The sequence below is a fragment of the Xiphophorus maculatus genome, chromosome 16, assembly GCF_002775205.1.
Source record: "Xiphophorus maculatus strain JP 163 A chromosome 16, X_maculatus-5.0-male, whole genome shotgun sequence".
Classification (NCBI taxonomy): domain Eukaryota; kingdom Metazoa; phylum Chordata; class Actinopteri; order Cyprinodontiformes; family Poeciliidae; genus Xiphophorus; species Xiphophorus maculatus.
The window spans coordinates 2059238-2075212 of NC_036458.1; the positions used below are offsets into that span (position 1 = coordinate 2059238).

At 40.7% G+C, this 15975-nt stretch overlaps 1 protein-coding gene across 11 annotated transcripts in view; it reads right to left on the minus strand.

The window, feature by feature from the left end:
• Nucleotides 1-15975, minus strand: part of LOC102237105 (RNA binding fox-1 homolog 3) — a 538118-nt gene that overhangs the window by 90942 nt on the left and 431201 nt on the right. The window contains exon 1 of one of the 11 annotated variants that reach the window (XM_023348370.1): nucleotides 12163-12593. The exons of the other annotated variants lie outside the window; for them this stretch is intronic. Within the exon in view, the coding sequence (XP_023204138.1) occupies nucleotides 12163-12288 (126 nt within the window). The 5' untranslated portion in view covers nucleotides 12289-12593. Of the gene's footprint in view, nucleotides 1-12162; nucleotides 12594-15975 lie in introns of those variants that run through there. 11 annotated transcript variants of the gene reach the window in all.

A 15975-nucleotide genomic window follows, 5' to 3' on the forward strand; every position in this document is an offset into this window, starting at 1 on the left:
CTCGCTATTGCTGAATGATAACAACGTTGGAGTTACAATTCTGAGTCATTAAATTAGAAGGAAGGGGATGAATAGGAAGGCTGGGCAACGGAAAATCCTCCACCGCGGCTCATCCAAAGTGGAATTAATAATATCGCTTTTTCTTTTTTTAACACAATTTTTGTAGTCTCTAACCATGCAGATACTCTCGATAGCGACGGTAAATTGACTCATTTGTGCCGCGAAGGAACTGCTCAGAATCTTAAATACAAACCGGATTCTTTATTCTTTTTTTTACTCATTTGAGAAACATTTTTATTTCTTGAGGCTGGGCAGCAGAAATGTTCTCAGAAACTTGGACAATTAAATTTTCTAAGCAAGATCATTTTTGAATTCTCTCTTAGCTAAAATAAATACCTTTCTAATCTTGTTTCACAAACTTTATGTTTTAGAAACAGTTAAAAAAGTTAAACTTTCTGCTCTGGGAGCCACATTAGTTGGGCTTTCTATGCAATTTTTATCTGTAACGTTTGATTTCCTAAAATCACCAAATTTTAGGCAAATGCAGATAATTTCACTGCTCATGCAGTAAAAAGTAAAAAACTTTCAGCGAGCATTTGCGTTTTTTAAGTAGAAATAAAAATTAAGGTGACAACCAATTTCACACAATCTGCATTTCCGATTGCAATTTTTTAATGTTAAATCTATTTATCTTTCACAAACACCATTATAAATATCAGAGGGTGATCAGATGTCTTGGTTTTTGTAATTTTTTAAAATGTTTTCTTCTGAACTCTGAAATTGACTTTATCCATGAATCTGATTTTTCCTGTTCTTCTAGAGCCGAAAACACCAAAAATAATCCAACATATAATAATTATAATAATAACAATAAATATTTTGGATATCCCCAGCATGTCCAGGGTTCACACTGGGGATTAAATAAACTGGAAAAGTGAAAAAACATTCAGGTTTCCAGATTTAATCCCAAAATAATGTCATTTTTAAAAAATGAATGTTTTAAATTACTACAGGTTGAGTTTCAATCAGCAGAAATTTTCACAGTATCAGCTAAGAAATCTGTTTTTAGTTGGAAACTTTATAATTTGTATTTAAAATGTTAAACTCAAAACAAAATGAAGAAATGATGCTTTTGTTAAAATGTAGATATTTATCACTTAGACATATGGAGCTATTTTAAATGTTTTCTGTACTCTTTGTGTTCATGTTGATAAGAATCGTCAGGTTCTGCTCAGGAGGTAAAACCAGGAATGACAGGAAACCAAACTTTTTAAAAACTGTTTCCATCAGGATGTTTTCCTCTGGAAACAAATCCCAGTTTTTGTCCTTGAGATTTTTTCTGATTTTAGCTGCAGAAATATTGATTTATCTATTGGGAGCTTCAAAGAAGTGATTTAGATTCAAATGAGAAATTTAGACAATTTGAGTATGGACTTTAAGAAAACCATGTATTATTTAAAAATACACATGGTGTTTTACTTAAAGTGAGACTGTACAAACAAGCAAGTATTTGTCTTTTCTATTAGCTATTTTAATACACAAAATACTTTAAAAAAAACTATGAAATAGTAAATTTTATTAGTTTATCCTTAATAAAGCTTTTGTTTGTATTGTTTAATATTTTTTTCAGTAGATCTGCACCAAAATACAACAAAATTGAGGAAAAATAAAACAAAAATGTGGATTTTTTTGGTCATTTTAGCTGAATTGTTGTTGAAGTGACCAGTTCAGACGGACCGACCCGACCCGACCCGACAGTAACGCAAAGCAGCTGCAGAGCTAAAACACCCAAACATTCCTTCATTAGCTGGTCACACATGTCCACACAAACACACACACACAAACACACACACACAGAGAGAAAGACAGGAAGGTGGATGCATGAGCCTGTGGAGGCTGTAATGTGTAATTTGTAAGTTCCATTTGTTTTTAATACACACCAAAGCAGTGGTCCTGTGGGACCTAATAAAACCTCATAAGCACACGGAGAGGAAGCCCGAGGCGCTGCTCTTTCCCACAGATCTCACCTTGATAGATGATTTTAGAAAAACACAGAGGCGTGCTCCACTAACAAACTGCTGCGAGAGAAAGCAGTGATATTTAGACTCTCCATCTGAGCGGAGGGAAAGTGAGGAGGAGGAGGGTGGGGGGAGGAAGAGGCTGATTTGAGCTCAATTACATGAGCTTCTCCTTTCTTATCCATTTCACAAAGAGAAGCCGAGTAATCAGAGGGATACCTGTTTGGCTGCCTGCGAGGACAAAGGGAAAACAAAGTGTGAGCTTCCACGGCTTTTTGTTTTTTTCCGTCTCCTATTGTTCATGCAACACGGAGCTGAGATTAACTACAACCGAGTTCCCATTTTTTATTTTGAAGTCCATCCCAGAGTCGTTTGTTTCCTGGTTTTAAAGGGAGCAGCCAGTGGAGATGTGCAGGGAACCACAGCTATTACTTTATATTACTGCAGCAGTCTGCAATCTGGAATAATAATAAAAATAATAACAATATAAAAGGGCTCATTTAATTTGGAGAAACAAAAATAATTATGTGTAGCAGCCTGGGTGGAGGTCATCTGCTCTGCATGGCTCGACTTCACCTCTCAGTTTCATATCAGGATACCTGTAGACTCTTTCAAGGAGAATTTGAAATCAATTTCAGGCCCCATTTAATTTTATATACCCCTACATGCTGACCCACAACAGCAGAGTTCAAATATTGATCTTCTTCTGCAGGCGACCCGGTGGGCTTCTTAGCAGTCAAACACATCTCAGATGCACCGCTTCAAAAAAAAATCAAAAAATCAAACCAAGATTAGAAAAAGAAACTTCCTCCACTTCTTCTTCACATGAGGAATTATTTCCTGCAACCTGGTTCCCATGCAACGCGCCCCCTGCTCTGATGAAGACAGATAATGACCTTTTGAAAAACAAAACTTCAGCGTTGGCCTGGAGATCTATTTGTCAGCAGCAGCAGAAGCAGCATGCCTTCTGGCAGTGGAGGAAACCGGCTTGCAGGAGCACAACTGGAATAATGCTTCGCTGTTCGCCACTGCCATTAAGCTGCTGGTGATAAAAAGGTGCCGTGCTTTTAATGGCCTGCTCTTTTTTTTTTTGCTTTCAGTCGAACGGCCACTCTGTTAACTCAGCACACAGGGTAATACGTCTCATTTGAGAAGGTCCCGCCGCGGGGAGAATGCTTGAAGGACAGTATGAGAGTGACACTACATTATAAACATAATAATCACAGCTGGCTGAGATACTGCAGTAAAGGAATAATTGGACTCAAGCTGCTATGACTGCTTAAGCATTTTAGCGTGCCATTTGTTGAAGAAAAAAGGGAAAAAAACAAAACTACTAACCCGGGGTCAGATTAAATCCTGCAGGGAAACAAGAAGATGCTGCAGACAGCTTCCACTGCGAGGTTAACTCCGTCCAGACAGGGAGGGACGATCCTCCACTCTGTCTGGCCGGCTCCACTCAGAGAGATTCTGAGTGGAGCCGGCCCAAGGCAGAAGCAAGCTAAGCCACAGGAGGCCCTGAGGAGCTTCACTCTGCAAATCTAGATGTTAACTCCAGGGTTTGGCCACTTTTCATACAGGAAAACTTAAGCATTTTCTCCACACTTTGAGATAAAAACAATATAAATTATATTTAATACTGTTAATAATTTTGTGGTAGTGTTCTACAGCAAACAAATAAAATTTTATGTTTTCAAACGTCTCTAAAGTCCTGACTGGTCTGAGAAACAAAAACTATTTTAAGGACAAAATTTACTTCAATTAAAGATGAATAAGTCACTAAGCTGCAGTAAATTTCCTTCCTGTTCAAATTAAAACATTCTCATTGATTCCAAAGGGAAATTAAACCAAATCTAATTTGTATATTAAACACAATATACAAATAACAAAAGATGAAGTCCCTCCATTTCAGGAGAAGGAAGTTTTGAAGCAGAGCCGGCCCAAAGAATAAACAAACTAAGCTGCTGTTTAGGTTCTCCAGGTATGACGAAGTGTTAAAGCCAAGCTAAGAAAAAAATATAACTACGAGAATTAAGTCAGAAGATTTTGATAAAATAGTCGCATGAGAATAAAGTCGTGATATTAGTTGAATTCTGGTAATTAAAAAACGTAAATAAATCTATTAGCCTAATTGTCGGCTGCACCCAGGCCAGCAGGGGGAACCCAAGAGCTTCTCTCAAAGAGTGTACATATCAAAACCTCAGATTTACAGTTTACATTTTAAAATTTCCTCTCTAACTCTGTGAATATCAAGTTGAAAATTAATTCAGAACTATGAATAAAAAACAGACAATATAATAATGTCATCATTAGAGGAAAATAATAATAGTTTAGTATAAGTTTAGTAGCTACGATAACAATCATTTTAATGACACTAGTTTAATAATTTCTGCCACTTGTGTGCTGGACTCATAACTTCAGCTAAATCAACATAAAAATAATTTTCTGCTTGTTAATTTGGCCAAATAAACATAGAGCGACTTTTTGTTCTCTGCCGGTTTCATTTATTTACTCAGGATTTCTGCAGCGTCTTTTCGTTTGTTTCGTTTGTTACATTTTACTGTCCTGCTGGTTCAGACAAACAGCATGACGGGTCCGGTTTCCTTACAGTGTCAGGACACAAAAGAGGTGGAGTGGAATATAATAATTGACTTTTTAAAATTGAAAGCATGATAGTTCATGTCTGACTCCGAGAGCAACAAGAACAACAAGAACACAGACAGATAAGCAAAAAGAGGAGAAAAAAAACGACACAAAGATCAAAGCATTCATTGATCCTGGACGAAGATTTAAGACGAAACTAAAAAGCTGTTTATATAATAATAAATAAGTACAAACAATCTTGTTAGTTATTTGATTATAGATCTTTTGCAATAAAAAAGTTCACATTTAACAAAGTTTGGAAAACAAAGATTTCAGTAGTTATTTAAAACCTGCTGACCAAAAAAACCTGATTTGAATCTGTGATTTTGCAATTCAGAGGTCCAAAAATGTAAATTATTGTTTTTAAAAGTCTTATATCTAACTTGCAGTTAAATGTACAAAATATTTTATGATTAAAGTCAATTTAATTGGCCACCAAATCCCTCCCTGCTCAGGGCCCCAGATAATCTTTTTCCGGCTCTGTTTGTGAGCGAAGGTGGAAGATAAGACCTGAATTTAAAGCTTGGATCATTTCTTTCAAACAAATTAGCACACAAACATCTCCTGTGGCTTCATATCTCCTCCACCCTGTGAGGTGTGCAACAGTTAATGTTCAGCACTGATGTTAATTAAAAGCTTCATTAGATATTTGCCACCTAAAAAAAAGAAAAAAAGAAAAAGCAGGTTTGTAATTATTGCAAGGTGAGGCCATCTGCAACTGCAGCTTTGTTTTCCAGAAGTGGAGTATATTAGCATCAGCAGCTCGGCGAATGCTAATTCCCTGACACCACAGGTCCAGAAAATAGACAGGAGCTCTCCAAGCTAACGCTCACCATTAATGACCCGGGGATATTTAGCATTATTGGCAAAATGTAAACACACATCTATTGATGCGCCGCACAGCGGGCTGCATGCACAAACACCACCTCCGGATGATAAGGATTCCTCACAGGTAGCACCATAAATATAGACACGTCAGCTCGAATATGTAGCTGCACATTAAAAGCACAGCCAGACCCCCACCCTACCCCACCCCACCCCACCCCACCTCCACCCCCACCTGACCCCCCCGGTGGAAAAACCTTTGTTAGCGAGTAAACCTACTGCACCGTTTGTGCCATACTTCTATACAGGGAACAAATTTAATTTTGTTCCATTTACAAAGGTCTAGTGGAGTAAGACGGTGGGTAGCCTTAAGAAAAAACACACACACACACACCCACACACACACACACACACACACACACACACACACACACGCTAGCAGCCTGTCTGTGAAGTCTCTGTGAAGAACAAGGCGGCACTCGCTCACACACCAAATGAAATTTCAAAATAAACGACTGAGCTGTGATTTACAATTCTCCTCCGGGGCAGAGAAAAGTGAGAAAACATTTCAATCAGGCCCCTCCGCCTTTGTTATGCTGCTATGAATCAGCTGTTTAAGGGACAAAACAGCTGAACAGCGGGCGGGAGAAAGACTCCGAATGATTTCACACCAAAACACACAACATATTGAGAGGAACGTTCTGGAGCCCATGAAATTGGGTTTAAAGTTTTGTTTTGATTTGTGTCTGATTGAATCTGAGTGAATTGCTCTCAACTAAACAGACTGCAAATAAACAACAAAGCCGGCGTGATATAATGGAAATATTTCAAACACAGTGTTTATCTATAACAACACAACAGAAAGGAAATAATCAGGAGATCTGGGCTTCACTCTTTGGTATGTTTTTCTTTACTTTTATTGTTAGTAATTGTAAAACTTTCTGTGAAATCAATGTTTCTGAACACACTGGAAAAACAGGTGTGCTCTGGATCTGAAAAAATAAAAATATTATGGAGAAAATAATTTGTAATCTCAGACTTTCTTATGCCTGTTTATTTGGACATTTCCAGTTATTCATCCATTTGCTAATTGTTTTCATTTTACATCCATCCTTCCATTAAAATTTGATTAATCCGTCTGTTTTTTTCTTCATCATCCATCCCTCCATTTTTTATTTATCATCCATCTATAAATTTTCTGCTAATCATGCAACTTTTATTGTCATCCATCCATCTTTTAATCATCCATCCATTTAATCTGTTGAAGCCTCTGCAGTCATTTCTGTGTTTATTTTTTTTTAAATCTGTCAAAAAGGCAAAAGGAACTCTGGAAATGTTTTATTTTGAAATACTTATTTTGAAAGTTTTAAATATTAATTATGTTTTCTGGTTTTCTTACTCATACTCTTAAAATGTTAACGGTAAAATGTTGTGTTAAGTCAATTTTCTGATTAAACACAGACACTTTAAGTCTGTTTATTTAAAATGATTCAACATTTCCAGCACTAAGAGGCCAGATTGAGAGGAAGCCATATTGGTGGAAATGAAACAACATGGCATAATTTGATTTGATTAAATTTGGGTAATGATGAATGTTTTCAGCTGACAAAATATGAAATATTATAGAATTTAAGTCAACAGTTTAAGATCAACCAAAGAAGCAGAACTATTGATGAAGCTTCAGGGAACCCACAGGGCTCCGTGTTTGGCCCAAAACGTTTTGGGCTTACAGAGAAACTCCAGTTACTGCTGTAGTTCTACATGTGATAAGGACAAAATGATCATAAAAAACTAGTTACTACTTCATTCTGTCTTATTTATATCATTAAACTGAACTTGTTTTACGTCAATAATTTCTTAGTTCCACTGGCAGATTATTGAATTTAGAGGAAAATGTCTTACGAGTGAAATAATCTGCCAGTGGAAACAGTACTTATTTAGGAATTACTGACTTTAAACAAGCTTCTATTTCTTGCTGAAATGTTACTTGTCAGTTCGTTTTATCTTATTTCAAGTGTACTTAGGTATCTGTACTAGAAACCAGACGAAAATCCTTGGTAAGATTTTGTGGTTTTCCGGTGTGTATTTATACAAACTACATTTAGAAAACCAAAAAATTTTCTTAGCCAACAAAGAAAAGTTTTTTTAAAAAAGTGAGAAGATTTTCCTCTACCAGCTAGGTTTCCAGGCATGGTGTGAATTAAGTTTTAGTTAAGGTTGGAGTATATTGGTAATGGTTATGATTAGGCATTAATGTAGTTACTAAAATGAATGGAAGACAATACAAAGTTAATCTCATTGATAGAAATACACTGCAAAAACACCAAATCTTTTAAAAAGACGTGTTTTCCAAGTTATCAGCAAATTAATCTGCAGTGGAACTAGTATTTTTTCATTAACAAGAAATGATTGCGGACTTAAAACAAACTCCTATATCTACGGAAAAACATTAGGGCCAAAAAAATATCTGACTTTAATCTCAGATTTCTGACATTTTTTTTGGCAGATTTTTTTTATCTCAAAAGATTAAAGTAAAATTTATGAGATTAAAGTCAGAATTATTATTATTTTTCTGTGGTCCTCGTCTTCTTCGGCATATGTCTTGCTGAAAAGTCACTTCTAAGATAGTTTGTCTTATTTCAATTATCTGCACTAGAAACTACACCGAAAATTCTTGGCCAGATTTTGTATTTTTGCAGTGTAAATGAATGAGTAATTACCAGGTTTCTGCAGCAATAGGAAGCTAAGGAGTTCAAGAAATCCCTGGAATCAGGCAGAGTGGGAACAGAGGACCCGGGCCCCAGTGGGCCCCAGGAGGCCCCCAACCTGCCCCTCTAAACGCTGGAGCTCCAGGAATTAGGATGACGACTGGTACCGAGTATTCCCAGAATGCCCCTGGATCTGTGCGTGTGTGTGTACCGGTGCAGAAGCAGGAAGGAGAGGAGTGTGTGTAGAAAGGAGAGGTGGATGCTGGTGAAACCAGAGAGTCGGGGCAATTCCTCCCAGGATCCACCGACACGAAGGGATCGCCCCGTCTCAGTGACCTAACCACTCAGAGCGACACCGAAGCCGCAAGCGACTGGAGGGGGGGCGATCCGAAACAGCCAGACGGAAAAAAGCCACAAAAAAGAAATCAATGGATGCAAGAATAACAATAGACATCAGCAGAGTGGAATGCCACGATAGAAAATCCAATTACGGATCAAAGGAAGGCAATTTTAGAAAATGTAAGATGTGGAGATAAGTCTGAGGGAAAGACGAAGACAGAGAGATGTGGCATGGAGACAATAACAAGACTTAAGTAACGCCATGCTTCCCACCCATCAGCATCGTCTTAGATAATAGAGTTACGTTTACGAGCCGTGCCATATGCCCACCCAGCGCCTGGTAAATAGAAAATCCATGAGATGCCATGTTTTTATGACTCAGAAGACAGCTACTAACTAGCAGGAGCAAACCTGAGTTAGCCCGTCAGCTCCGCCGCGCGGCATAAATAAATTTATACTCTAATACAGGCCTACAGCGGCCAGCGAGCAGCGCGTCCCATAAAAGCCTCAGCACACTGTAATTCATAACTCCCTCAATATCCAGCTCCATAACTCATGGAAGGAGCCTCCACCATCCAAACCGGGGTGAGGAGGGGTGACATCATCCTGCGGAGGGACGAGGCCGAAGCAAACATCACAGCAGGGAGTCCGACTGAGCCGCAATGTTCTCATGGTCGTGTCACCATGTACTGATAAAACCTGGTAAACTGTTAAAATATTCAGAAATATTCATCTCTGCATTCTTAAAATTAAATATTATTGAACACATTTACCAATGATCAATCGCTGCAGGATTTCACACTACAGTGTTTTTGTGATTCTTTATGATCAAAATCACAAATTTTGTGATGCTAATTTAGAAATATTTACACTTATGTATGACGGTTAATGTGACGTTTTGTTACTCAGAACTGTGACTATAATAATAATAATAATAATAATAATAATAATAATAATAATAATAATAATAATAATAATAATAATAATAATAATAATAATGGAGGAAGTTGGGTTGCGATCTAAGAGAGAAATTCTAATGATTGATTTTTTCTCCAGGATCGATACTTGCTGTATCGATCATGAAATGCGTAGTAAAAGGAAGACACTGCCACCTGCAGATGGGAGTTAGCATCACTTCAAACCTAAGTTTTTTAAAATTTTGAAATAAAATCACAATTATGCAGAGTTTGGTAGTAACTAGTTACAATGAGTTACATTTACTTGAGTAACATTTTGAAAAAAAATACTTTTAGGTGGGAGGTGCTACTCTTGAAATTTTCGATTCAGAGTAGCACCTCTTGAAATCCACGTCACTAAATGCAGAACAAGCTTGTTTTAGTCAAAAATCACCAGACACAGCTGCAATTTTATATTGAAAGAAATTTGGAAAAATGTTTTGTTTGTTTGTTTGTTTTTATCTTGTAATTATGAATTATTTTTATTTCAGTCTTTAAACTACCAAATTTACGACATAACTTTATATTTTGGTCCATCTGATGTAATTTTTAAATACTAAATGAGTGATGTTCTCAGTACTTGAGTAATACTTTTGTACTTTTACTAGAGTACTTTCTAGAGCAACACACTGTTGTTTTTGCGTATTTATTTTCTTGAGCTCACGTTGTCATGTAAAACTGGAGGGACTGATTGGTGTAATTTGGCCCATAAAAAGCAGTGGCGTGCCGGATTTGGCCCCCGGGCCTTGAGCTTGACACATGTGATTTAAAGCAAAGTGGCCAGGAACACACACCCAAACACAACTGAGGTATGCTTTGCTAATCTTTTATGCAATAAACTCCTGCGTTGGTGTGATTTCACGCGGCGCCATGTTCGCACATAATAAGCAAAGCTGTTCGGAGCCCAACTTAATACAGTGTCTTATTTGAAATGCAAACAAACTGCAAGGCAGAGGCTATCACCTCAATCTATTCCCCTTCTGTTCACTGGCTGTCATCTTACATGAGCCGATGCTGCAGTTCTGCACCGTGGCGAGGGGCGGGGGTGGGGGGCACAGGCAGCATGATGGGTGATGCGGGAGGAAGAGGAATGGAGGAGGAGGAGGAGGCGGGACGCCGGCCACAGTGTGATTCAGAGGGTTGTTTCCCCTCTCAGCGCTGCAGGGCGAGGATTTACCGGAAAGGAGAAAAAAGATCCAGGAGAGGCGAAAGAACAAAAGCTGCTGAGACATGAAAGGGTCTGAAACAGAAAGGGATGTTTCATGAAAATAGCACGCAGGAAGTTTCAATTTCAGCTGTCTTGGTCTTTTAAAGGACTGGACATAAACACACACACACACACACACACACACGCACACACGCACACACACACACACACACACACACACACACACACGCACACACACACACACACACACACATGCACTATGGAGGCTTCCTAAGGATTTGGGATGTAGTGGAAGGTAAACCCTCCTAAACTCACTCACTTTGTTGCTGTTTTTACAGGTAGGAAGAGGCTCAGCGAGCTTCTGACACAAATATCTAACATAGAAGAGAAACTACAGCTGCAGTGTGGGGAGAATCCTGAAATATTTCCAGACAGATTCAGTCAGATAGAAACGACAACTAACGACTTCAGAGGCGTCGCTTCATTAAGGGACTACAAAACTGTTGAGATGGTTTTGGCTGCAGTACAGTTGGTGGCACCTGGTCCCCCCCACTTCTCCGCCTGGCCGGCGGGGCGCGTGGCTCTGGACAGATGGGAGGGAGGGCAGCGAGGCCATTACCATGATGCTGAGGGGGGGGGATGGTCGGAAATGAGGGAAGCAGGAGTTCAATCGGGAGCAGCTCCATCGTTATTTCCCTCCCTCAATCACCGCGGCAACACTCTGTTTACTGCGGCACATGCGGCCGGCAGTAAAACTGGAATTGGACGCCCGACCCCCATCCAGCCGCCCACCCATCATCCCCCAACTTGCCGAATTAAAACATGTGAATAATTCAGCAGACAGACAGGCACTCGGGCCCCGAGGAGTCACCTTGTTGATTTTTTTTTTAAAAATTGCAGCCTTAGGGTTTCACAAAACGAGGGGGATCAGTGGCAGAATCAATTTCCAAAAGAAGGAGAACAAAAAAGAAGAAAAAATCAATGTTCATTTGCAGAGATAGGCATAATTATTCATGTGATCGCCATCCTGCAGGCCACAAATTTCAGATTAAAATGCTAAATTAAAAGAAGTATACTTTATAAAAAGTTGGAAGCCATTTGCGGATAAAAGTCAGGATGAGGAAGAAATGTTTCGCAGCAGCGTTTTCCAGCACAATGAGTCATGAAACGAGGGATGTACACAAACACTGCGTGACTCCACGTCACAGTAATTGACCGTTTTAATTTCACTCCAAAAACCAGAGCAGCCAGGAGAGGAAGAGGAGAGCTAAACGCTCTCCACCCGTTCCCTCTTCTTCCGTTCACAAAGCCGGGGTGAGGGTCAAGGGTTAGATGGGAGGAAGGAGGAGGGGCAGCGGGGGAGGGGGGAGTAACACAACACAAAGCGAGAGCGATGCTATCACGTGCTGCCGAGGAGCGCACGGAGGAATGAAAGCGAACGGATGGAGGGGAAGAGGAGGAGGAGGAGGGAGGAAGACGGCGGCGAGGCGAGCGTCATTCAGTCTTACCTCGGGCAGGTAGAGGAACGCGGGGGGACACTGGAGCGAGTGAGGCAGCATCCCGGAGCCGGAGAGCAGCAGGCAGCCCGAGTTGGCCATGGAGCTCAGCGTGGGGTGACGGGACACTTTGCGCATTTAGCAGGGAGATCCTTTCGCTCTTCGCTCTTTCTTTCCTCTGGCTCTCCCACTCTCTCTCTTGCTCTCTCTCTCCTCGGATCACTTCCTTCCCTCTGCCTTCCTCTCGCCTTTTAAATTTCTCCTTTCTCTCTGGCTTCTGTGTCTCTACTGAAGATGCGGCATGGAGGCGAGCGGCGCGCAGACAATGTGCATGTTCCACCTTTATCGCTGCTGCTCTCTCTCACTATCCCTGCTGCCGCGACTCTGTTTACTTTGTGTGCGATAAAAGCCAACATAAGCATTCAGACACAGAAGGGGAGGTTCTGTGCACGCCGAGGAGGAGGAGGGGTTGGAGAGACGACTAGGGGTTGGGTAGGTTAGGGTGGGAGTATGAAGGAGGTGGTGGTAACATGAAGACAGGGGGAGTCGGGGTGCTGATGAAGTCCCTGGTGGATTCATACATCAAACATTAGAACAGCTGATCCGGGGCATTAGCAGCGTGTGGGACACTTTTAATTGCCACGTCCACACTCAGTGGCCACTCCTCGCCCTATGCACTCAAGGACATGCATGCATGGCAGGAAAAGATGCATTAAAACAACAACGGCGGGTTATTAGGCCTAGTCCTGACATCACTCTGCAGCCACTGAGCTGTAAGCGCCAAGAGCCCAAAAGCGACTTGGAGCTTCCTTTCTCTGATTAATTCTGTTTGATACGGCGTTAAAAGCGGCAGACAAAGGGAACGCAGAAGACGGCTTCGCTACGTCATCTGTTCGTAGACGAGGCTTTCTTGAAAGCGATCCAAGCCGGTTTCATAACCACGATGTCTCAGCAGAGTCTGGAGGAACACGGGTCACCAGCGGGGTACAGCAAGGTGTCGCCACCACTGAGCCTGTAAGTCTTGTTAATACAGTCGAGACATGTTTAATTCATCAAGGCCAAAATCACAAATCTGTCCCTGTGGACGACATGCAAGGCTCCATCTTGAGATCCCAGAACAGCAGGAGGGCTTTACTGCAGACGAGCCAAGAAACAAGGATTCCAGGCCTTTTCAGGGTTTCAGCAGCACAACAATCTGAGCTGTGTAGGCAGGATTAAAACAGGGATGCTATCTTCATACGACAGAACGGCCTGACTTAAACATGCATGTGTGCTCTGGCTGCTGAAGCGAACATCTGTCAGGATCGTTTTTGGTGAGACGCCGTTGTTGTAACATCTTGTTTCATCTCCAGTCTGTCGTTTTTTAGTCGTTACCTGGACTTTCTGCGGCGCGGCGGTAATAACGGGGTGTTTCTCATCGGAGAATTGACTTTCCCTGGGACACTCCCTCTGCAGATTGAATAAGCAGGCAGCAGAGGGATGACTGGCCTGTAGTTGCTCAAAAACGAAGCCGATAATAAGAAATTATTAATTCAAATAAAAGCCCAGCTCACCGGCAGCTATCTTGCAAGTATACATTCTGGTTGGGAATAATTGGCCTGAGTGTTTGATGCAGAAGATCAGTCGTCACAGATATCTGATCTGGTTTAGGCTGAGCGCCCTGCCTGCTGAAGATGGGAATCCATCTCCCTGTCTGTGTGTTTTTCTGTCTCTCGCTCATTTGCTCCCTTTTTTCCACCACGTCTGTCTGTCTCACCCAGTTAATAATTCAAATGAGCACTGCCAGATCACTCCCTTCAAAGGGAGTTGCTGGAATGTTCTCAACGGTGCCTTTTTCTTTTTGTCATGTGAAATCAAAGCCCTCAAACGCAGCAGAGATATCCTCAGTTAACTCCCCACGCTGCAGCTCTGCCAATTAAAGAAAGATCAACAACAACCGCAAGCAGCTCACGGTTGATCACAAAGAGAAGAAGAAGAGTGATCTTTGTCGGCATCACTTTCGCCAGCGTCCTTTGTGCAGTCACCACATTTCTGGTAATAATCAGCATAATCATTATTACCACCATCATCATCACTGTCACCGCGGCTGCAGCATGCATCTTCTGAACTGCAGAACAGGATTCTCCCTCACACACACACACACACACACAAACACACACACACACACACACGCACACACACCCACACACACACACACACACACACACACCCTGGAGGCAGGATTGCATCTGAGCAGGTGTGCATGTTACAAGCTTTTAAATCTGGGTTTAATCTCCTCTGAAAAACATCCGCCAACGTCTCTGTATACAAGCCGCAGCTTTAGAGAGACAAGATCCGGTGCTGTGCATCTTCAAAAAAATAAATAAATAAATGACGGAAGAAATCAAAAACAGCAGTTCCAGCAGTAAAAAGCCATCACATGGCCTGGAAGCGCCGTCAGCAATAATCACAGGCAATACAAGCGGCGACTAATGGGGCCCAAACGATCGGCGGCACATTCCGGTTCCCTGTTCATCGTATGACCGCTGATCAATACCAGCACACTCACTCATCATCAGAAGGACGACTGTTTATTTCCTTTGACCAAGTATGCAACATCCTTCAGCTGCTTCTGCACAGTTTTATCTGTTCGGTTGGTGGTTCGGTTCTGCTTCAGCTGCTAAAAGATATTTCTTATACAACTTTATTAGAACCAAAAGGAAATCTTCCAGATCCAACCGTAATGCTCTGTGGCACCTTCCGCTCATAAAGCTTTATATTTGATGGTTCTGCTTCCAAGGGAAGAAGGTGCAGCTCAATAAATTAGAATGTCATCAAAAGAGGAATTAATTTCAGTAATTCAATTCAAGACAATCAAACTTATACGTTGTGAAAATTTGTTTCACTCAGACTTTTGGTTAATTTTGATTATCCTAGTTTATGACTGGAATTTGAGCAAAACAGGAACATGGCCCTCCTGAACTGTGTGTCAGTATCTACACTCAGTATTTGGTTGGGGCTCCTTTGGCATGAATTACTGCATCAATGCGGCGTGGAACGGCTGAGGTGTTCAGCATGTCCAGGTAGCTTTAATAGGAAGGTTTCTACACTTTTTCCACAGTAAAATTGAAACATTGTCAAGGAAAGTTTTAACACTTTCCCACTATCACACCTTGGAGATGAAAACAATAAAAATCAACTAAAAAAGAGTGTTAATTTACTATTATATGATATCATTTATTACTGTTATTAACAATATCTTATGATATTATTCTTCATTCTACAGCAGAAATAAAGTAAAATATGATTTTTTTTATATTCACCTGAAATCATCACAGACTGTGTAAATGTCACACAAGCAGCTGGGAGTTTTTGTTTTTTTCTTCCACTTAATTTTCCACTGAACAGCAACTTTCTCTGCAAAAGCCTTGTCAGCTGGAAAACACCTCAGTTCTGTTGTGCAAGGCATTAATTAATAACACAAATCAACTTTTTAATAATAGTCGAATGTAATGCACTGAGAAAACCCAAAAACTTCTGCAGTTTTTAACTTTCTCTACTTTTGCGGGAAGAGAAATCGTTCCTCCAGCTCATGACAACCGGTTCGATCCCAGATATCCTCGGCTGCAAATTGCTCTGGAAGAATCCAGCTCTCCTCTTAAGATCTTTCTTCTTCCACTATGTATGAACAAGCACAAGCTTGGCAAACTCTTTGAAAACACAAGACTGCATAAGACGTTTATGTTTAAACCAGAGAATCAAAGAGTTTTCAAAGCCGGGCCACACCCACAACAGCTTCTGTTGCTATAGATTTTGACTTGTTAAGAAAAACCCAACAGACCCGAT